Source organism: Megascapheus bottae, chromosome 6 (assembly GCF_031878675.1).
Source record: "Megascapheus bottae isolate mThoBot1 chromosome 6, mThoBot2.hap1, whole genome shotgun sequence".
Taxonomy (NCBI): domain Eukaryota; kingdom Metazoa; phylum Chordata; class Mammalia; order Rodentia; family Geomyidae; genus Megascapheus; species Megascapheus bottae.
The window spans coordinates 31,388,735-31,413,116 of NC_143514.1; the positions used below are offsets into that span (position 1 = coordinate 31,388,735).

The window sequence follows — 24,382 nt, forward strand, 5'->3', positions numbered from 1 at the left end:
GGGTTCTTCTCGCCTCCCACGAGATACTGTAAGGGGCCGGGACGGAGGGTGGGGGGGAGGAAGGAGGGTGCAGGAAACTGTGAAGTTTGAACTTCTGCCTCTTTAGTCAACTTGATGTGTTCGTAATTTTAAGATGTATGATATTGATGGGGACCTGTAGGTAAACTAAAGAAAAAAACAAAAAGAAAATTTCCGTATAACACTGCATACCATGGCAGACGTTTTAGACTAGTGTTAAGCGAGTGGCAATTAAAAACCAGTTTTGATTATTGTATTAGGAGTCTCCTTAACTTTTCCCTTGAGTCAGTTGAAGCACTACTGAGTCAGAATTCAGTTTATGAAATCTATAATGGTGGAACATCACCTTTGCTCTTAAGAGAAAGTACTTGCATTTGATTATAATCCATAATGTCAATCAGTCAGAGACTCCCTTTGTGCCCTACTATATATAGATACAGGAAAACAAAACGTGTGAGTTTATTTGTAGGATTCTATGATATTGTGAAGGAACCAAGTACAAGTGAACAAAAATACCAGATAAATACTTTGTAGGGAGAGTAAATAAAATCCAAAAATTTTATTCATCCTTTTATACTGTAAACATTTGTAATCTTTTTGAGTCAGGCCTTCTACTGGATATCAAGGAAGTACAAGTGTCTTAACTTGCTACTGCAGAGGCAGTTGTGCAAACAGAATGAGAGAGGCTTTGTTATATAGCGAAAAGAAGCAAAATGTACAAAAGTTTGAGGATTGTTGGATTGACCAGAACCCTGGAATGAGTAGTGAGTGGGAAAAAGAGAATGGAAAATGAAGTGAGAAAAAATGGGCAGCTGGACCCAAACAGTAAGTCTTGCTAGCAAGACTTGATTGTGATAATAGACAACCCATGTATATTTCTAGTGTTTGTATACAGTGCAAATATATAATAACATCCTTAAGGACCTTGTTCCAAAGTAGGTACACATCATTGGTGAAATTGAATTGAAAATGAAAAATTCATGTATACAGATAGAATCTTCATAGAATATATTTGATAAAAGTTTTAACACATTAAAAAATACACAGTATATTAGGGATTGAGCTAAGCATATTTTCATACTATCCTGTTGTAAGTGCAGAAACTTTCTCATTCATGCAAATATGGTAAATGAGGCATAGAACATTTGGCAAAAAGGACAAAGCTTCCTGGTTTACATCACCACTCCAAAACCTAAAGAAATACTTTTTAAAAAAAAAAAAAGCATTTACATAATTCTCAATTCAGATTCCAAGATTGCAGTACCAGTCATTCATGGAAGGTAGAAATGCTTGAAAGAGAGGAAGGGAGAAAATGTTTCTTCAAACACTACAGCTACATCCAAGTGGAAAACTTGTTGTTTTTGTGGATTAAAATCAGATAAAAGTAAGAGGCTGAGCACAGTAATATATAATAAAAATTGGTAACATTAGGAAGTTGGCTTTTTGGGATTATTTTTCTTAAAATTAGTCTTCATAGTAATCTGGAGAATTATTTACAAAGATGTGTATTTTTACTAAAGTTCTTTTGATTTAGTATTTGGTCTGTATAACTTTTGTATGAATTATTTGATTTTCATGGGATTATTTTAGAATAGGCAATAAATAGGCCATGAGTAAGTTTCTTTTTTCTGGAAGTTTAAGGAGTTCAGCTCTATAAATTCAGACCCTAAACCATTCTCCTATTTTTTTTTTGGTACTGTTTTCTCTGGCTTCAATTACTTTTCTTTCAAAAATAACAGTGCTGTTCAATTCTAGGCAGGGCATATAAGTTTGTATTAGAGTAACACTTAAATGGTCCAATAGGTTTTTGGGACCTAAGGGTGGAAAAGTAGTGTTTGGGGGTGATTAGTATAATTGTCAGGAAAGAATGTTGAAATAGATACTCAAGGATAAAAATAGGGTGTTAATTGAGAAAGTCCTTGAATATGTGCTTATCTTGTCCACTTTCCTTGTTAACAGTAAAAATAAGGCAATTGGGTTAGTTCACATCAGGATCCCCTAGAGGGAATTTCAGTAAGCAAAGGTACAGGGTTTTTTGTGGTGGTGGTGGTGGTGGTGGTGGTGGTGGTGGTGGTGGTTGTTTTAATTTGGGTAACTTTCCATTAATTGTACCCTACTTAAAGCTTGGGTTGATTTATTTGCTTCTTTTTGTTTGGAGGTACCTAGCAGGGTTTAACTCCGGGTTTAGCCCTGTGCACTTATGCCATACCCCCAACACTGGCTTTGTTCCTTCTTTCTGATTTATTTTGATGTTTCTTTATTGGTCATGGCTCTTGAACTCTGGGCCTGGGTGCTGTCCCTGAGCCCTTCTGCTCAAGGCAACCACCCTACCCTTGAGCCACGGTGCTACTTCCAGTTTTTGGGGGGTGGGGTTAATTGGAGATAATAGTTTCAGACTCTCTTGCCCAGACTGGTTTCAAGCCATGATCCTCAGATCTCAGCCTCCAGAGAAGCTAGAATTACAGGCCTGAGCCACTGGTACTGGGCTAATACAAAACTTTAAGAAAATTCTCACACTCTTCCTTCATCTGTCTTTTGAAGAGTCATGGGAGAAGACAGTGGAGAAGATAAGATTAGGATTTAGTTTCCTCAAAACATTATAATTGTTTCTCTAAAGATTCCTAGCCTGCAGGATGCCTGGCCTGGCTCTCTCCTGTAATCCTAGTTACTCAGGAGGCTGAGATCCCAGGGTCGAAGTTCAAAGCCAGCCAGGGCACTAAAGACCATGAGACTCCTATCTTAAACTAATTACTAGGGCGGTAGCCTTGAGCTGAAGAGCTTACGGACAGCACCCATGCCCAGATTTCAAGCCCAAAGACCCACAAAAAAAAAGATTCTTAGCAAACTCCTGCCTGGTGGCTTATACCTGTAATCCTGCCTACTCTGGAGGCTGAGATCTGAGGAGTATGGTTCAAAACCAGCCCCTACACAAGATAAGGCTCTGGAGCCTTATCTCCAATTAACTACCAGAAAGCCAGAAATGGTGCTATGGCTCCAAGTGGTAAAGCACTAGCTTTGAGCTGAAGAGCTCAGGGACAGCACCCAGGCCCAGAGATGAAGCCCCACGACCACCACCACCCCCCAAAAAAAACCCAAAACAAAGAAACACATTTCTTAGCCTGTTAATTTTTTTTGGTAGGTTCTCCCCCTTCCCCTGGAATTCATCTTGATATAGGCTATTTCATATGATCAAAGGCTCTATACCCTTATGTCTTTCAATGGGGGGTTTAATTCCCAGTCGAATAATTTAATTCCTTAAATTGTTTGTGGTCATAAAAATTAAATTGTAGTTTTAGGTTTATAATCAAATTCTGAATAGTATTTAGCATATATATGTATTAGGTAGAAAATGGAAGTTTGTATCAATTAGTATATAGAATAGTGTATATATAAATTCGTTTTATCTTTAATGATTGTGCACTTTTTCTTCCCTCAAGATTGCTGCAAAAATAGGAGGTGATGCTGGTACATCATTAAATTCAAATGACTATGGCTATGGAGGACAAAAAAGACCTTTGGAAGATGGAGGTAAGTTTCACCCATATTTAGTTGAAATATTTTCATTGTATTCAACTGTACGTTATTTTTATTATAAGATTTCTAGGAGTGTAAATTAAGGTTTATATTAACCTCAAAATGAAGAGAAAGCTGGGAGACCTAGACAAGGTAAGTAAAATATGAGTGAACCACAAAGTTTTGTCTTTTTTCTTTTTAAACTTCTCAGGATTATAACAGTTGACAGTTTGCACAGACTGATTATTCATACTAAAACAAATTTAAGTGGTTTAGGAAACAATACACTGGTTTTTCACATACTTGAATGGATATGTGCTATGCTTTCCTTATCTTGCTATTTTCGATTTCAGTTTATATAGAAATGCAAAAGTGCTAGTCTGCTAGTGTGTTTTGTTTCAGACTACACTATTTGCATGTTATTTGTTTCTTTTAGTGCTTTGTTTTATGTTTCAGGTTTAACATGAATTAAAACACAATTTATAGTACTTTGTATTTGAAAAAAAATGGTTGAAGGGCCAGTTTTGGCCTAGTGGTAAAGTGCTTGCCTTGCATGAACAAAGACCCCGGATTCAATTCCTTGGTACCACACGCATAGAAAAAAGCCAGAAGTGGTGCTGAGGTTCAAGTGCCTTGAGAAAGTCCAAGGACAGTGCTCAGGCCCTAAGCTCAAGCCCAGAGCTGGCAAAAATAATAATAATAATAATTATTATTATTATTATTATTGAAGCTTCTCAAGCCAGAACTCTGCATTTTTTGTTTTAGGCTTTTTGTGGGGTTTTTTTGTTCTTTTTTTTTTTTTTTTAATGAGAATGTATTTGTAGTTTCTGACCAGATATATTTGGTTTCCTTTAAAGTGTCTTTTCATATTTATAGTGAGATTTTTAATAGAAAGTGAGCTAATGATGCTTCAGATGTTGTATGTAATGTATTCTTTTTATTTTATGTGTAGATGGCTCTTGGACAAGTCCGAGCAGTACAACACACTGGGAGGGAATGCCCTCTCCTTTTAAAGGCAGGAATTTTTACTTATTACCTGTGTTTAGAATGTGAACATGAAATAAACCAGTGGATTCTTAAATGGACACAATGATCTTTTTTGATTGTGTGTCTGAATTTTTACTGCATAACAATTGTATATTTGCCATTTAAGTTTGCGGTGGGGAGAACAGTAATAGTACTTTCCAAGTATAATAGTTTTATTTAAAGTGGCATCAGTATTCATCTGTGGATTTCTTTATGAAGGTAGGTCATATAGCTGCTTTTGAATTCTTCTGAGCTTTTAATATACTGAAATGCAGTAGAACAGTTTAGATTCAGACTGCCTTGTAATTTTTTTCTTTTTTTTCAAGTGGTGGTGATAGTTTTGTAGTCATAGTCATGTGTAATCAACTTTTACTATATGGGATTTTCACAATTTGATAGTCTACCCCACCTAAAATCTTCAGTACCTACAATAGAAGCATCATTAGCCTTCAACAAGTGATATTTTGCTAGTAATGAAGCTAAATACTTTGTCTTGTATCATTCTAAAAGTCTTCACAAACATGGTCAGATTTGACAAAATCAAAACTTTTAAATGTCTGTGCATCTATTAGTTGGATAGAATGAAAGGACTGCTTTTCTTAGATTGAATTTGAGTTGAGTTTTGGCGATTTTAGTTCAAGTGATAAACAATTCTGTCTCTTATAAATGTTTTTTTTTTGCTTGAGAAGAAGCTTTGTACTTAACTGCAAAAATAATTATAGTCTCTTAATTTTTCAGATCAACCAGATGCTAAGAAAGTTGCTCCTCAGAATGACTGTGAGTATTATTTTAAACTGGTTGTATTTCTATTTTGGGTGGACAGTTGGTTATAGACATTATAAGTTTATACCTTTATACGATTCTTTTTTTAAAAAATTGATTTTATGTCTATATGTAATAAACATTATTCATGCACTCTAGTTTTAATCTGTGCTTGTACCACTTAAAGAAAATACTTTATGCCATTGCTAATATATTTGTCCTTTCACTGACTTTATTGCTATTGTCAGTGTTGATTTAAATAGTCTGTATAAAATTCTACTTTCCAGTTGTGCTGTCTGCAATAGGGAAAGGTTTGTAGAATGTTTGGTGTGTGTGATGTCAAATTAATTAAAATTTTGGATTCTTATTTAATATTTTGGTAGCTTTTGGAACCCAGATGCCACCAATGCATCAACAGCAAAGGTACAGTCAAATACTTTTAATGGTTCTTGCAAGCCTCATTTTAGCTGTATGTAGTAACAACTAGGTGTTTAGTGATTATAGACATGTCTGCATGTTTTTAATAAGATGTTCCACCTGAAAAAAAAATTAAAGACATTTGCCAGATGCTAGTGCTTTATACCTGTAATCCTAGCTGCTCAGGAGGCTGAGATCTGAGGATTATGATTCAAAACTAGCCCTGACAGAAAGGTGCATAAGATTCCACTTAACCACCAAAAAAAATCAGAAGTGGAGCTGTGGCTCAACTGATAGAATGCTAGACTTGAGCACAGAAGCTCAGAAACAGCACCCAGGCCAAGTTCAAGTCCCAGAACTGGTACCAAAAAGGGAGAGGGGGAGATTAAAATATTCTTAAATTTGGGAAGATGGGGGTAAATTTAGCCATGTTTTAGAAGAACTAAGGTGAATTATATTAACTTAACATACTTCAGGTCTTCAAGCTGTTCAGTTCACTGTCTTTTCAATTGCTATGTCTCCTATCTTATTTGCAATCCTTTAAAAACACCTTGATGTTTGCCCTGGGTCTTTAACTACCACTTAGGCCACAGTTCTACTTCCAGCTTTTTGCTAATTATTTGGATATGAGTCTCATGGACTTTCCTGCCCAGGTTGACTTCAAATCATGATCCTAGATCTCAACTTCCTGAGGATTGCAGGCATAAGCTACTAGGGCCTGGGTCGTTATTTATAATTCTTAGCTTAATAGGTCTGAAGATATACTTTGTCCATGAATGTATGCCTAGGCTCTTATTTTAACCCATTAGGATGTTAGACAGACTTCCCATTTATCTATAAGGACATTTTTATATAAACACACATATGCACCTTACCTTTTTAAGAAAAAGCTACTCCTATAATTTTCTTAGCAGATCTGTAATGACAGAAGAATACAAAGTTCCAGATGGAATGGTTGGATTTAGTAAGTGACCTAATTTAAAATTTTTAAAGACGTAAGCAAAGCATACTTATTACCTTTCAACAAATAATTTTCTTCTTCTTTTTTAACTAGTAATTGGCCGAGGAGGTGAACAGATCTCACGCATACAGCAGGAATCTGGATGCAAAATACAGATAGCTCCTGGTAACACTTCTTTGAAGTCTCCCTTTTTTTGCTTTTTACTGTGTAGTGTTAGATCAAATCAGTCTTGTGTATACACAGCATGTACTCTACTAAGATATACCCTTGTGCTTGTTTTCAGAATGGTTAGAAAACCTGCTTACTTTTGAGCTGGGAGTTTGGCCTAGTGGTAGAATGCTTGCCTAGCATGCATGAAGACCAGGGTTCAATTCCTCGGTACCACATGCATAGCAAAAAGCCGGAAGTGGTGCTGAGGCTCAAGTGATAGAGTGCTAGCCTTGAGAACGTCCAAGGACAGTGCTCAGGCCCTGAGCCCAAGCCCAGGGCTAGCAAAAAAAAAAAAAGAAAAGAAAACCTGCTTACTTTTAAGTAGTAACATTTAAGGTTGATCTTTTTTTTACCTGAAATTTTCTTTTTAATTGTAGATAGTGGTGGCCTACCAGAAAGGTCTTGTATGTTAACCGGAACACCTGAGTCTGTTCAGTAAGTAATAATAAGTATAAAAAATTCTGAACATTGTTTTTGTGCTTCCTTACTGCTAATACATTGTCCTTTTGTAATCATGGCCAGCTTTTACTGTTTGGATAGGATGATATCCCTGTAATTAAGCCAACTTTATTCTACTTTGCCAATTTTCTCAAGTAATCCTAGTAGTAGATAGACATGTTTAAGGGGCCAGGAGTTTGGCCTTGTGGTAGAGTGTTTACCTAGCATACATGAAGACCTGGGTTCTATTCCTCAGTACCCCATACATAGAAAAAAGCTAAAAGTGGTGCTGTGGCTCAAGTGTCAGCACCAGCCTTGAGGAAAAAGCCCAAGGTCAGTGCTCATGCCCGAGTTCAAGCCCCAGGACTAGGGGGAAAGGACATGTTTTAGAATTCTCCCCCTAAACAGAAATCATACTGAATTCCAAAAGTATGTATTTAAAGGTATGTATTTAAACCATCTGCCTGTTGATTTCCTCTTAAACTCTCATCAATCGAATGTTTTTTCTAATCATTCCACACCTTTTACCCACTGCCAGCAGTGATCATTCTGTCGGCACAAACCATTCTCTGAAATAATTGGTTTAGAGCACATACTTCATTGGCTTTCCTGAGCTATCATTTACCAAGCAGATTTATACATACCATTTTATTTTACTTTATTTGCTGAGGCTTAAACTCAGGACCTGGGTACTGTCCCTGAGCCTCTTTGTGCTCAAGGCTAGCACTCTACCATTGGAGCCACAGTAGCACTTCTGGCTTTTTCTTGTTTTATTGGAGATAAGTGTTTCAACAGACTTTTCCTGCCTGAGCTAGCTTTGAACTTAAGTCCTCAAATTTCAACCTCCAAAGTAACCAGAATAACAGGCATGAGCTACTGGCTCCTGCCTGAGTTTTATATTAAGTTTGCTCTTGAATTTTTTCCCTAAATTACAAACTTAAATATTTGGTGATTGTGTAATATTTCCAAACTGTTTTTAAGGTATTTGGGAAAGAGGGTGATTTGCTGAGGATCAACAAGAGTGCATTTACCATTGAGTTCTATTTCCAATCTCTGATGACATTAAAAATGAAATTCTTGGGCCAGGAGTTTGGCCTAGTGGTAGAGTGCTTGTGCTTGTCTAGCATATGCAAAGCCCTGCATTCCATTCCTTGGTACCACATACACAGAAAAGGCTGGAAGTGGTCCTGTGGCTCCAGTGGTAAAGCACTAGTCTTGAGAAAGCCCAAAGACAGTACCCAGGCCCTGAGGTCAAGCCCCAGGACTGGCAAAAAAAAAATCTTGCCAGTGAACTGGCACACTCTTTTAGACATGTCGAAATTGTATTTCTAGAAAAATGTATTACAGAAAATGAGTATGGTATACTTTATTCTTGAAATTTTAACTTACTAACAGGTCAGCAAAACGATTATTAGACCAGATTGTTGAGAAAGGAAGACCAGCCCCTGGCTTTCATCATGGTGATGGACCTGGAAATGCAGTTCAAGAAATCATGATTCCAGCTAGCAAAGCAGGATTAGTTATTGGAAAGGGGGGAGAGACTATTAAACAACTTCAGGTATTGCTATATTGTAAAATGATTCCTTTTCCTATATTTTGAAACCAGTTCTCATCTTCCTTCTCTTGGTAATACTCATAATTTCTGTTACATTTAACAGGAACGAGCTGGAGTTAAAATGGTTATGATTCAGGATGGACCTCAGAACACCGGTGCTGACAAACCTCTTAGGATTACAGGCGACCCATATAAAGTTCAAGTAAACTTCACTTTGTCCTTTATAAAGAGATTGAGTGGGCTTGGGTAAAATGAATAATAATGTTTTCATATATTTGTTTAAAATTTGGTAACTCTTTGTAATTTAGCAAGCCAAGGAAATGGTGTTAGAGTTAATTCGTGATCAAGGTGGTTTCAGAGAAGTTCGGAATGAGTACGGGTCAAGAATTGGAGGAAATGAAGGGATAGATGTAAGTAAAAATAACTTATCTACAATCTTTGTAAAATAATGGTTTTGAATATGTAGCCTTTAAAATTATATCCCTTTGTACTTTAATATGCTTTATGTCTTACTACTTGGCATACATAGAGCTGTTTATACTTTGATGATTTAATGTACATTAATTTTCAAGAAACAGTTTTCTTAATACTTTCCCTCTAAATTTGCTTTAGGTCCCCATTCCAAGGTTTGCTGTTGGCATTGTAATAGGAAGAAATGGAGAAATGATCAAAAAAATACAAAATGATGCTGGTGTTCGAATTCAGTTTAAACCAGGTTAGCATATATTCTAAGTTTTGATAGCCATTAGTTTTGGCATGCATGCATTTACTGTTTAATTAAACCAGCTTGTTTTCTTGTTTTAAAGATGATGGAACAACACCTGATAGAATAGCACAAATAACAGGACCTCCTGACCGGTGTCAACATGCTGCAGAAATTATTACAGACCTTCTTCGAAGTGTTCAGGTATGATAAGCTTTTGGTTTTGTTTTCGTTTTTTGTTTTTTTTTTTCGTTTTTGCCAGTTCTGGTGTTTGAACTCGGCCTGGGTACTGTCCCTGAGCTGCTTTTTTCTCCTTCCCTTCCTTCCCAGTCCTGGGGACTGTCCTCCATGGGCTTTCCTCAAGGCTAATGCTGTACCCCTTGAGCCACAACATCACGTTTTGGTTTTTCTAAGTATATGGTACTGAGGAATCAATCCTGGGTCTTCGTGCCTGCTAGGCAAGCACTCTACCACTAGGCTAAACTCCCAACCCCTGAGCTGCTTTTGATTAAGGCTAGCACTTTACCACTTTAGACACAGTGCCACTCTTGGCTTTTTCTGTGTATGTGGTACCAAGGAATCAAACCAAGGGCTTTTTGCATGATAGGCAAGCAATCTTGCCACTAGGCCACCCTTATGACACAGAATAGTTAATTTCTATACTGGCTTTGTCCCCCTTGTTCCCCTTAGGCTGGCAATCCTGGTGGACCTGGACCTGGTGGTCGAGGAAGAGGTAGAGGTCAAGGCAACTGGAACATGGGACCACCTGGTGGACTACAGGAATTTAATTTCATCGTGCCAACTGGAAAAACTGGATTAATAATAGGAAAAGGCAATGTATTATAAAGTCTTGATGTTTAGCACATTACCTAATCTTTCTGAACTCTTTCTGTTGCTGTTGCTCTTTTTTTTTTTTGCCAGCCCTGGGCTTGGGCTCAGAGCCTGAGCATTGTCCTTGGGTTTTCTCAAAGCTAGAGCTTTACCACGTGAGCCACAGCACCCCTTCTATGTATGTGGTACCGAGAAATCAAACCCGGGTCTTCGCGCATGCTAGGCAAGCACTCTTCCACTAGGCAAAACTCCCAGCCCCTTGAAGGTACTTTTATATTGATATGTACCCACTATAATAAATGAACTTTCTGGCTTCTAGAAAAAGGAAATGAAGAATCACTTGTTAGTGTAAGGCATTTGGACTCAGATGACTTGAGTGGGCATGGGGGACTCACCTGTAATTTTAACTACTTAGGAGGTGAGTTCTAGAAGACTTAGAGCTAACCTGGCTAGAAACATTGCTCAGTGGATAAGAGTTCAGCTAAGCAAGTAAGCCTAGTGAGTGCAAGGTCCTGAATTCAAACACCAGTAACCACCCATTGGCACCTTCTCCCTCCTAAACTAAAACAATTAGAAGTTTAATGTATTTAGGAGATGTTTGATATAACTTGATTTGAAACAAAATGGAAAATCCTAATAGATTGTGGGATGGAATGATAAGGCTTTTATTTAAATGGCTCATTGACTGTAGGAAGGGCCAGGTGTTAGAACTTGAACTCAGGCCTAGGGCTTTGTTGCTGAAGTTTTTTTGCTCAAGGCTAGCACTCTACCACTTGAGAGAGAGTCTCATTGAATTTCCTGTCTGAGCTAACTTCAAACCAAGATTCTCAGATTTCACCCTCCTGAGTAGAGAATTACAATGTGAGCCACTGGTTCCCAACAACTATTTTCATTTGACTGGCACCTTTTACATTATTTAAACCTTTAGGGAAATTAACTGTCTTCTGATTTCAGGTGGTGAAACTATAAAAAGTATAAGTCAACAGTCTGGTGCAAGAATAGAACTTCAGAGAAATCCTCCACCTAATGCAGACCCTAATATGAAGTTATTTACAATTCGTGGCACTCCACAGCAAATAGACTATGCTCGTCAACTCATAGAAGAAAAGATTGGTGTGAGTATGCCTTAATTTTCTGGTTTATAACATAGTCCCTGTTGCATAAATAAGGCATTAATTCAAATTGTACTGTAGCACCCACTTTTAGCCAGAATTTATATTTATATTAGCATGATAAGGAAAGATAGAGAAAACATTTCCTTTTATCAATGCAGGAAGTAGGAGCTAAAGCCCCTCCTCTCCTCCACCCCTAATTGTCTGTCTGTCTGTCTGTCTGTGTGTCTGTGTTCTGGGGCTTGAAGTCGGGCCCGAGTACTATCTGTGAGCTCTTTTTGCTCAAGGGTAACATCCTATACCACTTTGAGCCACAGGACCACCTTTGGTTTGGTTTGGTTTGGTTTGGTTTGGTTGGTCGTGGGGCTTGAAAACTCTTGGCCTGGGCACTATCCCTGAACTCTTCATCTTCAGCTCAAGGCTACCACCCTGCCCTTCAGCCACAGCCCTCAAAGTCTTTGGTAATACCTGTGCTGGTTTTGAACCGTGGTCCTCAGATCTCAGCCTCCTGAGTAGCTAGGATTCCAGGTGTAAGACATCGTGCCCCACCTATTTTTTAAAATAGTTAATTGGAGATAAGCCTCTCATAGAGACTTTTTTTGTCTTTGTTGGCTTCAAACCTCCTCCATCCTCAGATCTCGGCCTCCTAAGTAGCTAGGATTGCAGGTGAGAGCCATATACCCAACTAAAATGTATCCTTCATATGTTAAGGGTTTTTTTTGTGGATCATGAAGCTTAAATTCTTAAGGGCCTAGGCACTGCCTCTGAATTCTTCTCCACTTCCCTCCTCCAATTTCTAGGCCTTTATCCTAAGGGCTTAGATAGTGTCAATGAGTAAGCCCTTTTGCTCAATTCTAGTGCTCTGCCACTTAAGCCACTGTACCACTTCCAACTTTTTTTCTGAGTGTGTGATACCAAGGAATAGCTAGGGAAGCACCCTGCCATTAGCCCACATTCTCAGGCCTTTGAATTTTGTCATTGAAGGCTTGTATTCTCATCACTTTGACCCACAGAGCTACTTCCACTTTTCTGATGGTTTTAATAGGTTTTAGGGTATGCTGGGTTTTTGTTTTTGACTGTATTAAGGTTTGAACTTAGGGCATCTGGCTTCTTGGTTGCCACTTTTCCAATTGAGCTACAGATTTTTACTTGTTTTGGAGGTAGAACAAACTTTGCCTCCCCAATTATCCTTTTTGAAACCATGATCCTTCAGATTTCAGTGTCCTAAATAGCTAGAATTACAGGTATGAGCCATCAGGACCAACCTAGATTTTAAAAAATTAAATGTTGTTAAATTTATATTATTAAATGTTATTTAACGTTCCTCCACATTCTACATTTAGTTTCTGAAATGTAAAAGAATCCAGTAAAGCACTATTTGCAGCTCAGTGCTGGTGGCTCATGTCTATAATCCTGTATTCTAAGAAGGCTAGTGTCTGAGGATTACATTTTGAGGCAAGCCTGGGCAAGAAATTCAGTGATTCTTATCTCCACTTTAAAAAAAAAAAAAAAAAAAAGCACGGAGGCCAGGAGTTTGGCCTAGTGGTACAGTGCATGCAAGACCCACATTCGATTCTTAAGTACCACATATATAGAAAAGCCAGAACTGGTGCTGTGGCTCAAGTGGTAGAGCCCTAATCTTGAGGAAAGTCCAAGGATAGTGCTTGGGCCCAGAGTTCAGTCCCCAGGACTGGCAAAAAAAAAAAAAAAAAATACCAAGGCCAGGTGCTGTTTGCTCAGATTTGTAATCCTAGCTGCATAGGAGGCAGAGCTCTGAGGATTATAAACTTCCTCAGGGAAAAAGACCCCCAGATGGCATGTTCAATTAGCCAGTAGAATACTGGTACAGAGAAGAAAAGCACTTGGTATATATGGCTTAAAAAGTGTTTAAACTTTCTTTATGGATTTTATTTGGTAAATGTGCATCATGAATGTTAAACATTGAAAGAGTAATTGGAACCTTTAAGAGACAAGTTAGTAAAAGGTGTTTGAATGGTCATGGGAGCTTAGATTCATAGTGGAAAGGTTGACAACTAAATGCAGTGTGAACATTATCTCCCAAGAATTTCATGCTGTTTAGAAAGTTAAATCGATAAAAGGAGGACAAATTATTGACCTCAAATTATCCATCTAAATGAATTTCCATTGACAAAAATAGAAACATTCTAGAGTCACCATAGTTTAATAAATATCACAAGATAATGACTCTCTAGTCAGCTTTATTATATAGAAATTAAGCACCTTGAGGAATAGCCAAATAGCTGTCTGGGAGAATAGAAATGTAGTTCATAGATAAGGACTTAAATATCTCCTTAGATTTCCTTTACTAACAACTTAAGGCTGGGTATTGAGGTGTGAGCCTGTAATCCTATCTCTTGAGTCAGATTATGTGAGATCTCTATTCAGATTAGCTCCCAGAGAAAAGCAATCTAATGTAGCCAAAGCTCATACCTGTAATCCTAGCTACTCAGGAGGCCGAGATCTGAGGATCAAGGTTCAAAGCCAGCCCTGGCACAAAAGGACCTGAGACTCATCTCCAATTAATCTCCAGAAAACGGGAAGTGGGGCTTGGCTCAAGGGTAGGGAGGTAGCCTTGAGCTGAAGAGCTCAGGGACAGAGCCCAGGCCAAGTACCAGCCCCATGACCCACAAAATAATTTAAACTAAATGGGCCAAGTACGGGATTACAGTAGTAGAATAACAGCTTTGTAATAAAATATAAAGTAGTACTAAACAAAAGAATTGTAAAAGGACAGAAGTTGTATGTGAAAGGATTAGAAAAGAGGTTAAGAGCTGGTCTCTGTTGGTTCGTGCCTATAATCCAAACTAGTCTTTAGGCTGAGATCTCCCAGCACCAAAGTCTTATCTCCAGTAAACCATCAAAAAGGACAGAAGTTGGAGGTGTGGCTGAAGTGATTGAGCACTATCCTTGAAAGAAAAAAAAAAGCAAAAGTGTAAGGTCAACAGTATAAGGAAAGAAACTCTAAAACTGTTTACTTAAAATACATTTGATCTTTGGGCTGGGAATGTGGCCTAGTTGCCTAGCATGCATGAAGCCCTGGATTTGATTCCTCGGTACCACATACATAGAAAAGGCCAGACATGGTTCTGTGGCTCAAGTGGTAGAACTCTAGCCTTGCGCAAAAAGTGTCCCAAGGACAGTGCCCCGGCCCCACATCCAGCCAAAAAAAATTCTCTCTATATATTTGATCTTTAAATAACCTGACCATCACAACTTTCCTGACTATTTTTAATGTCTTTTGGTGTTTGACAGGGCCCAGTAAATCCTTTAGGGCCACCTGTACCCCACGGGCCCCATGGTGTCCCAGGTCCTCATGGGCCTCCTGGGCCACCAGGGCCTGGAGCTCCGATGGGACCATACAACCCTGCACCTTATAATCCAGGACCACCTGGCCCAGCTCCTCAGTAAGTATTAGATTGAGTATGGGTGTTTCCCTGAACACCCTGGATTTTGGCAAATGATGATTTATATACGTTGTTTTCTTTTCAGTGGTCCTCCAGCCCCTTATGCTCCCCAGGGATGGGGAAATGCATATCCACATTGGCAACAACAGGCTCCTCCTGATCCAGGTAAAGTATGCTTACCATTATTCTGCTTTTTGCATTGTCACTCCCTTGAATATTCTAATATTGATGCTATATTTGTTCAAAGTGTATTTACTTTTAATTTTTAGCATAGTGTTAGGCACTACTTTTACCAAGATGTGTAAGATTAGCCTGGGTAATCCCATTTTTCTGGCTTATTTTACTTCTAAATTAATACAGTAGTGCTGAAAGCTACAGGAGAAACTATTTTGATACTACTGCTTTCAGATAGTGTATAGTGTATGTGACTTACTCCATGAAAAGGTAATGTATAAAATAGTGAGATTATATTATAAACTGTCTATTGTAGTAGTTCTAATAAGACAAGTTTAGTAAAAATTAGGTCCAAATTTAATAACTATCCTGGATACATTTAATAAAATATTTTCTGCATTCAAATTTAGATTTTATGTGTTCTTGCATCTTTTCATAACAGTTTTTATTTGCATTTTGGTCAACATGGAGGCCTTAGAAAATAAATACCCTAAATTGTCAATTACTTCCTACATTTACATTGTTAATATTTGTGTTTTTTTGTGTGTGTCTATCAATCCTGGGACTTGAACTCGGGCCTGAGGTCTAAGCTTTTTGCTCAAGGCTAACACTCTTAGCACTTGAGCCACAGCTCCACTTCTGACATTTTGGTAGTTAATTGGCCAGTCTGTGTCACAGACTTTACTGATTGGAATTGCAGTCCTCAGATCTCAGCTTCCTGAGTAGCTAGGATTAACAGGCACATGGCTTACATTTTGAAGAACCAATATAATTGATTTAAATAAAGTAGTTCTACTAAATGTAATTAAATATTTTGATTATTTTTTAAATAAGACTATAATACATCAGATCTGACTAGGATTTTGTTCTTCAGTCACTCATGCTATAAAGTAACGTGACAATGACCAAATGACCACAACTTCTACTTAAGAAATAACTTGAATTGTGTTAGAACTTGGGTTTGCAAAAACAACTTGTCTGATGACAAGTTTTACACTCCTAATATAAACAGTAATAGAGTAGCTTATAAGTAGTGTGAAACATATTTATAATCTAAAAATTAATCATGTTAAGAATGAAAAGGCTTTTCCTTTTGTAAGATAAGCAAAGGAATGAGAGTCAGTCTTTATATTGTAATGCTTTCCAGTTGGAGTGGTAATAAAGTCACCACTGTATCACCTGGCCAATGAGTATGGCTTCCAACTTTGCCTTTGCTTTGACGGATGTCGAACAACTCAGGTTTATTGAAGTTTTACTGAGTTGTTTTTCAGGTTGAGGATCCGGATGGAATTGTGTATTGTTTGCAGTGCTCACCTGAATCCCAGATCCCAGGAGTCTGTGGCTGAGGTTTGAACTCTAGATCAGCCTCACAACACGCAAGACTTTTGTCTCACAATACAAATAGCAAAAAGGAAATAACTTTTTACATAATTATATAATGATCAATAATTTAGACCTTGAATCAAATAGACATAGATCTTATAATTTAATAAATGTCAAGGAAGGGAGTTGGCCTAGTAGTGTAGAATGCTTGCTTAGCATGCACAAAGACCCAAGTTCAATTTCATGGTACCAAATACAGGAGTGGTGCTGTGCCTCAGATGGTAGAGCTCTACCCTTAAGAAAACCCAAGCCCAGGACCAGGGGAAAAAAAGTTTTCAGTACATACTAGTTATATGTAGCTATCAGACTGGCTGTTTTATAATTCACACGTGGATTACTAATTGCTCCTAATAAGTATTTCTTGCTAATGTTTATTATGTTCATGTTGACATACATCTATCTGTAGTCTCAGCTATTCGTGGGAGGCGCAAGAGGGACGATCATTTGAGCCTAGGAGTTTCAGACCAGCAACAGAGTGAGAACCTCCCCCACATCTGAAGGAACTATTAAATGTTTATTAAATTACAGATACTACCACCATTGAGGCATGAATGTAGAAAACAGTATATTGAGTAGTTGGGAAAGAGTTGGAGTTTAACCTTATTCTTTACATTTTACTTCCCTAAATTTTCTTTTTCTCAAAATATTTCTCAAACTTTAGCAAATTTCATTAAGCTTCTGAGAATTGCTCCTTGTTCAGAATGGGGGAAAGCAGTTCCCATATAGAAACTGGCTGTGGAAATTACATTTTGTGGGGGAGCAGTAATAGAGATATGTAAAGTATTATGTAACATTCTTTGTTTATTATAAAGGGCAAAATCAATTTTTTAAAAAGACATGGTTTCTCACTAAGAGGTCTCAAATTGTAATAAATGCATCAGTTGCTCTATGAGCAGTGAATGAAGATAAGCCAAGCGCAGAAGAAACTGAACATACCAAAAGCACAGATATGAGCATGGTGTTTTCTGAAAAATACAGCATTTTTTCCAGCCTGAACCTGAGTACTGGAGAGATACCAGCAAAGGGGAGATGAGGCTTAAATGGAAAAGATAAACAAAGGGAATCCACATGGTTAAGCACCAAGCTACAAATAACTGAAACAAGTGAAAAGTGACTAATCTGTTTTCCTAAGATTTTGTATCTGTTCACTGAACATAAGATGGGAAAGTACATGTTCAAATTGTTTCTACCTTGTAAATAACTCCCTTCTGCCACTTACAGCTTGTTGTACTTTAGTGAATTTAGGGGGAAAAAAAAGAATGGAATGGTTTAAGCCAGGTCTTCTGTTCATATTCCAGTTTTGCAAATTACTTATTCTGTAGCCTAGGTAATTATCTGAGCCTCAGATTTCTGTGTTCAAGTAATTAAGAAATTAGAAATATTGAATGTTTTCTCTTAGTAGGCCTGTGTGTTAGAGCTTTGTGAGGGTGGGTTAATTTTTACTATGATAAAAACCTTGAGCTTGTGATTATTAATTCTAGCAAAAACAGGAACAGATCCAAATTCAGCAGCCTGGGCTGCTTATTACGCTCACTATTACCAACAACAAGCACAACCACCACCTGCAGCTCCTGCGGGCGCACCAACAACCACCCAAACTAATGGGCAAGGTAACTATGGCAACAAGTTATTTGTTTTAAGTTATATGAAAAATACGAGTGCATGAAATTTGTTTTTTGTGTGATTTTTTTTTCTAACTTTCAGCAAATTGTGGTAAATTGTAAGAGCAAGAGTAATATGCCCTCTTAATGTCTTAAGTAGCCAAAAAAATAAATAAATCACATATTCCATCCTCAAAAAAAAAAATACCCAAGTAGCCTTAGCTGTCTTCCCATTATATTATCATATATGTGTGCATACCCAGTGTTTCTGGAAAGAACTGCTAAAAACAGTTAAATCATCAATATGATTGCACATTACTCTTGAAAACTCAGCATGTACTACTAAAAGTAACCATCACGAGTTGTCCAAGTCAGTTGCTAATAACTGTCAAGCTATACAGCTTTACGATTTCACCACTTGTCCCAGAATCTCCTTCCTTTGATTCATTATCCCATCTGGTCATACATACTCATTTACATTCAGGTTCTAAAGTAAAGAGTACAGGCGTATTAGGTCCCTCCTACTTTTCCTTTATTGAGAGGGTCCCAACTATGTTGCCTTCAATTGTCTGGCCTCAAAGATCCTCCTGCCTCAACCTCCTGAGTATTTAGGATTGCATCTGTATATACCATTGTGCTTAGCCTGTAGAGCCTTTTCGTATGACAATGAAAATCTCAAAAATGATACAAAACACCTAATGTGTATTGTATATGAAGTCTTATCCATGGAATTATTTCCATGACCGTGATTGTGATAAATGTTTATATCTTTCAGGTCTCTGAACTGTTTTTCTCTGAAAGTAGTACTTTGGGGGAAGATTATACAAAGATTAAGCAGGCCATTGTCCTTTCATCAAATTTCTACATAAGTCATAACCTGTGCCTTACTAGTTATACCACTTCTATTGCAGTGATAATTAGTTGGTGTTTTGTCCTGTTGTTACATCAGTATGGATTCTATTTTTTAGGTTATATTTAACTTTTTGTTACTTTTCATTCAGTTTGCTTGATTGGAGCAGTTGAATATTTTCAAGGCGATTCCTGTATAAATGCATGTCACTAAGCATTTCCTTATTATCTAGCTTGTTAATGTTTATTTTGTGCCTTCTGGCTTCCCATCTATTGATTAACTATACCTTCAAAATATCCTCTTTTTCTTTTTCAAGAGACTATCGCAAAAGTAAAGCAGTAACAAAAAGGACAGCAGATGAACACATGGCCTGGCCCTAGTGGTAAACTGCTTGCCTAGTGTGCACAAGGCCCTGGGTTCAGTCTCTAATGCTGAGAGTGAGAAACAGCCAGACTAGCTGCTGGTTGTTTCTCTGCATACCCCACAAACATACTTACACCACATATAAGCATGCAGATCTGAAAATTACATGAGACCTTATAGTCACACAATTCCATTCTAACGTTCAAAGTTCTGTTTAGCCTTTCAGCTTTTCATATTTATAAATAGTGGTAACCCTGGTGGTATTTATGTACTGCTTAATGAAACCAATATTGAAACCCATCAAATCTGTGCCTCCACAGGAATACCACTGCCAAATAAAACCTATCCTCTTAACTCACTGCCCCATGGCAGGCCATAGCTAGCTTCTATACTCAAAAATGCACATTGCTTTTTAAATGGTTGCCCATACCTATAAAAAGATCTGCAAATCAGGGTTCAAATCCAACCTTGAGCAAACTGTTTTCAATTCAACCAGGAAAAGGCTAAATGTGGAGATATGGCTCAAGTTGTAGAATGCCAACCATGATTAAAGCTGAGTAAGTGTGCAAGTGCAGCCTCTTATCAGCACCAGAAAATAATTTTTCATTGTTTTTCTTTTGTTAACAAGGAGATCAACAGAATCCAGCTCCAGCTGGACAGGTAGATTACACCAAGGCTTGGGAAGAATACTACAAGAAAATGGGTATGTTGATTAGTTTTATGTATAGATAAATTAATCTCTTAGTAAAGGTATATTGCAGCAGGTAAGTGACAACAAAAAGTCCATAGCTTAAGTGATTTGCATATACAGAAAAGGAAGAAGAATCCTTCAAAAGGCTCTCTTTGCCTGTCCTGGCGCTTGAACTTTGGGCCTGGGCTCTATCTGACTTTTTTCTGCTCAAGGGTAGCACTCTACTGCTTGAACAACAATGTCATTTCAAGCTTTTTCTGAGTAGTTTTTTGGAGAAAAGTTTCACAGAGCAGGGAGCCATGACACTGATAGAATCTGGCCCTAGTGGAGGCTTCATTTGTTAATCAGTATTTTGCAAACATGTGGCTATAAACTGGTTTGTGAAGGAAAAGAACCAGATTTCACTGACTTTTCATACAAACTATTAAATGGATAGTACACAATTTTATGTCAAGAGGGTTGATCCCAAGCATGTCTCCCAAATTTGTGGGGGTTGGGAGTCTTGAATGCAGGGTCTGGGCACTGTCCTTGGACACTATTTGCTTAAGCCTAGCACACTGCCACTAGGCCACACTCCTGCTACCCCCCCCCCCAATTTGTTTTTAAAGAACCATTTGGAACATTATATTTATAGTAAAAAATAATTTTTTGATGCTTTCACTCTTATTTAGAAGTAACATACTTAAGCTGGGCGCTTTTTGCTCATACCTGTAATCCTAGCTGCTCAGAGGCCTTAATCTGAGGATCATGGTTCAAAGCCAGCCTGGGCATGAATGGCTGTGAGACTTCATTGAGTTAACCATCAGAAAAACAGAATTGACATTATGGCTTAAAGTGATAGAGAACTAGCCTGTGTTTATATGGTACTGAGGAATTGAACTCAGGCTTTCATGCATGCTAGCTAAGCATTCCTACCACTAAGCCGCATTCCCAGCCCTTGAGTAGCTAGCTAGGTTAGGTTTGTAGACATGAGCCACTGGTACTTGGCTTCTACTGGGCTATTGGAATTAGAGGTTTGTTTTTCTTAGGAGAAAAACCTGTCTGTTTCTACCATTTTATATTGATATTTGCCTCTTACAATGAGCTTTAGATTTAGTTTCTTTATAAACCTGAAGTGGAATTATTGTTTCCTTAACAAGCTTAATTAGTAAGAAACATAGCTTTTATCATCCTTGCTATCTGGGTACTTGAGATTTTTCTAATTATTGAAACTTGTTTTCAGGTTTGCTCAAATTATGTCTTATATGATAAAAGTGTTAAACCACTGTTTAAAATAACTAGAGTTATTTATTCACAAGAAAATAGAATGTTGGTAGTACATTAAACTGTTGTATCCCAAATACAGGGTTTGTGTGCATTTTTAATGTTAATCATAAATCTTAGTGTTTGTTTATGTAGTAATTTTTGTGTGGCTAGTTTTTAAGTGTGTTGGGAGTATTGCCCAGCAATAAGCTAGTTTTTGAAACTTAAGTTACTCCAGGAAGAAAAACTGGAGACTAACCAAGTTAGTCAACAAAGCTTGAGGCTAAAGGTGTGACTGAAGTGATGAGTGCCAATAATGAATACATGGAAAGTCCTGAGTTCAAACCCTAGTCCCAAATAATCCAAACACCCAACATTTTCAACATGTAGACAGTATTCAGTGTCTGCGTTCCATGAAAATCTCCTTTCCTTGCACCCCCTCCTCCCAGGGCAAACCCCCCCCCCCTTTTGCCATGGGGCTTGAACTTGGCCTGGCCTCTGTCCCTGAGCTCTTCACCTCAAGGCTAGCACTCTACCACTTGAGCCAGAGCACCCCTTCCAGTTTTCTGGTGGTTACTCGGAGATTAGAGTCTTACAGACTTTTATGCCTGGTCTGGCTTTGAATCACCATCCTCAGATCTAAGCCTTCTGAGTAGCTAGGATTACAAGCATGAGCCAATAGTACCTGGCTTGTTTATTTTGGGTGTATTTTAACTTAATGCCCGTTAAGTACTCCTGTTCAGTTGGTAGTTTCATCTTTTTCATATAGTTTTTATTGTAATTAATAGAAGGTACATTGGTTCACAAACATTGATACCCTTTCTCATGTCTTGGTCCCCGTTTCCCTCCCCTTATCCCCATCCCTCATCTTGTTTTCCCCTTCCCTATCCAACTTCAAATAACCAAATAAGCATATAAACAATATATCAGATAACAAGGTAAAGTACTGTAACAATATGAGATAACCAAGAGACAGCAAAAGAGATGAGAGATAACAACAATCATTCATTATATGGCTTTTGTTTCTATATCCTGGAGATCCTAAGTCTTTCTATTTCCTTACAAATGGGGCAATGTCATTCTTTGTGACAACAGCACAGATTGTGTGTAAATACCACATCTTGTTGATCCACTCATCAACTGGGGGACATCTGGGTTGGTTCCATATCTTTGCCATGGTAAATAGTGCTGCAGTGAACATCATTGTGCTAGTGGATTCAATATGTCCTAACTTAGACTTAAAATTGAGGAAAATTGCTTTACTTAGATAAAATATCTGTTCGTGGAAGCTGAATTTTTATTTTATTTTGTTTTTGTGCTGGTCCAAGGGCTTAACTTGGGGTTTGGACATTTTTCCTTGAGCTTCTGTGCTCTAGGCTAGCTCCATTTACAGCTATTTTAGTGGCTAATTGTGGATTTAAGAATTTCCTGGACTTTTCATGCTAAGGCTGACTTTTAAATCTTCAAATCTCAGTCTCCTGTAGCTAGGATTGCAGACATGAGCCACTGACAAACTGTTTTGTGTATCAGTATTACTGTTCTTTATGTCATTTTAGTAAAATTTTATTGTGTGAGAACTCATCAAGATAGATCTTTTATGTTATGACCATTACATGTTTCTGTTTTTCATAAATGTATATTGACAGGCCTAGTGTTTGGTCTAGTGGTAGAGTGCCTGCCTCACATGCACAAAGACCCGGTTCAATTCCTCAGTACCCCTACATAGAAAAGCCAGAGTGGTGCTGTGGCTCAAGTGGCAGAGTGCTTAGCCTTCAGGAAAAAGCCCAAGGACAGTGGTCAGGCTCTGAGCCCAAGCCCCAGGATTGGCAAATAAACATATTGAAGACTTAAAGCTTAATGTTTATTGAAGACTTAAATGTTTATTGAAGGCTTAGGGACAACACATCAGTGTTTAAATGTAAGAAGCAAGAGAAGAGTCTCATGGACTTTAGTGCCCAGGCTGGCTTTGAACTGTGATCCTCAGATTTCAACCTCGAATTACATGAGCCACCATGCCCAGCTTAAAGCACTTTTGAAAGTCATTTAACATAAGTTAATTACTCTTGGTTTGAGTCAAGGAATATGCCTGAATCTTCTGTTTTTATCTCTGCTTAAAGCTTTATGTTTGAAAGATCTCTTTTTAAAAATGCAATTAGCACAACAAAGAAAAGACATTAATTTTCCTTTCTTTCCCTTCTCTATGGTTGCAAAATAGTTTTCTAACACTGGTGGGTATATACAGTAAACAAGGAGTATAGTGGTTCCAGCACTGGAAACACAGAGGCAGAATGGTCATGAGTTTGAGGGTAGCCTGAATTATATGGAGACCCTGTCTTAATAAAAGATGGACAAGAATAGTTCTGACCCCTGTGCATATCATTATAACCTGTACTTACAGTGATTATCATATTAAAATTTAGGGGGTTTTTTTTAGGTCAACAAGGGCAGACACAAGATTATTCAAAGGCTTGGGAGGAATATTACAAGAAGCAAGGTATTGTTTTTATTAGAAATGAGATTGTTTTAGGCTTTTAACTGTAGTTACAGCAGCAAAGTTCTTTTTTCTTAAAGGTCAAGCGGTTCCTGCTCCTACTGGTGCTCCACCAGGTGGTCAGCCAGATTATAGTGCGGCCTGGGCAGAGTATTACAGACAACAAGCAGCCTACTACGCCCAGACCAGTCCCCAGGGAATGCCACAGCATCCCCCAGCACCTCAGGTATAATAAATTTGCTAACTTAATGACTTCGTGCTAATGTTTTCTGCATGTTTACTGTTTGTCTCTTTGGAAATACATATGTGTAACTTTAGTTTTTAATCTGGTGAACTATAACTAAAGGAAGTAATCATGGTATATTGTTTGGATTTTTTGTTGGCTTATTTTTTTTTTTTAAATAATGCTTCTGGCATCTGGGTGCTGAATATTTCTACAATGCCTTTGATTTTAAAATAAATTTTCTTCCCTCCAGGGATTTGCCAATCATGCAAGAAGCCACCACCATTTATATTAACCAGTTTTTCTTTCTTAAAGGATTCACTCCTAAATTAGCTCCATTTAAAGGATTTTCTTTAACTTTTTGTGTATTTCTTATGTATCTCTTCTGCACAG

General features: G+C 37.8%; 1 protein-coding gene across 11 annotated transcripts in view; it reads left to right on the forward strand.

The window, feature by feature from the left end:
* The window catches only part of Fubp1 (far upstream element binding protein 1), a 29,772-nt gene that overhangs the window by 794 nt on the left and 4,596 nt on the right, over window positions 1-24,382 (forward strand). For 4 of the 11 annotated variants that reach the window (XR_016535930.1, XR_016535928.1, XR_016535929.1 and 1 more), the window contains exons 2-20: window positions 3,456-3,546; window positions 5,296-5,334; window positions 5,703-5,742; window positions 6,648-6,700; window positions 6,791-6,862; window positions 7,285-7,342; window positions 8,741-8,903; window positions 9,004-9,102; window positions 9,209-9,310; window positions 9,513-9,615; window positions 9,707-9,807; window positions 10,294-10,435; window positions 11,389-11,549; window positions 14,820-14,971; window positions 15,057-15,136; window positions 18,010-18,138; window positions 19,971-20,045; window positions 23,710-23,769; window positions 23,847-23,992. Coding sequence is in view for 8 of the 11 variants with exons in the window: in XM_090334553.1 (XP_090190679.1) it covers window positions 3,456-3,546; window positions 5,296-5,334; window positions 5,703-5,742; window positions 6,648-6,700; window positions 6,791-6,862; window positions 7,285-7,342; window positions 8,741-8,903; window positions 9,004-9,102; window positions 9,209-9,310; window positions 9,513-9,615; window positions 9,707-9,807; window positions 10,294-10,435; window positions 11,389-11,549; window positions 14,820-14,971; window positions 15,057-15,136; window positions 18,010-18,138; window positions 19,971-20,045; window positions 23,710-23,769; window positions 23,847-23,992 (1,866 nt within the window). In the remaining 3 variants the exon portion in view is untranslated. Of the gene's footprint in view, window positions 1-3,455; window positions 3,547-4,483; window positions 4,547-5,295; window positions 5,335-5,702; window positions 5,743-6,647; window positions 6,701-6,790; window positions 6,863-7,284; window positions 7,343-8,740; window positions 8,904-9,003; window positions 9,103-9,208; window positions 9,311-9,512; window positions 9,616-9,706; window positions 9,808-10,293; window positions 10,436-11,388; window positions 11,550-14,819; window positions 14,972-15,056; window positions 15,137-18,009; window positions 18,139-19,970; window positions 20,046-23,709; window positions 23,770-23,846; window positions 23,993-24,242; window positions 24,369-24,382 lie in introns of those variants that run through there. The other 7 variants (XM_090334556.1, XM_090334550.1, XM_090334551.1 and 4 more) reach the window with 7 other exon arrangements.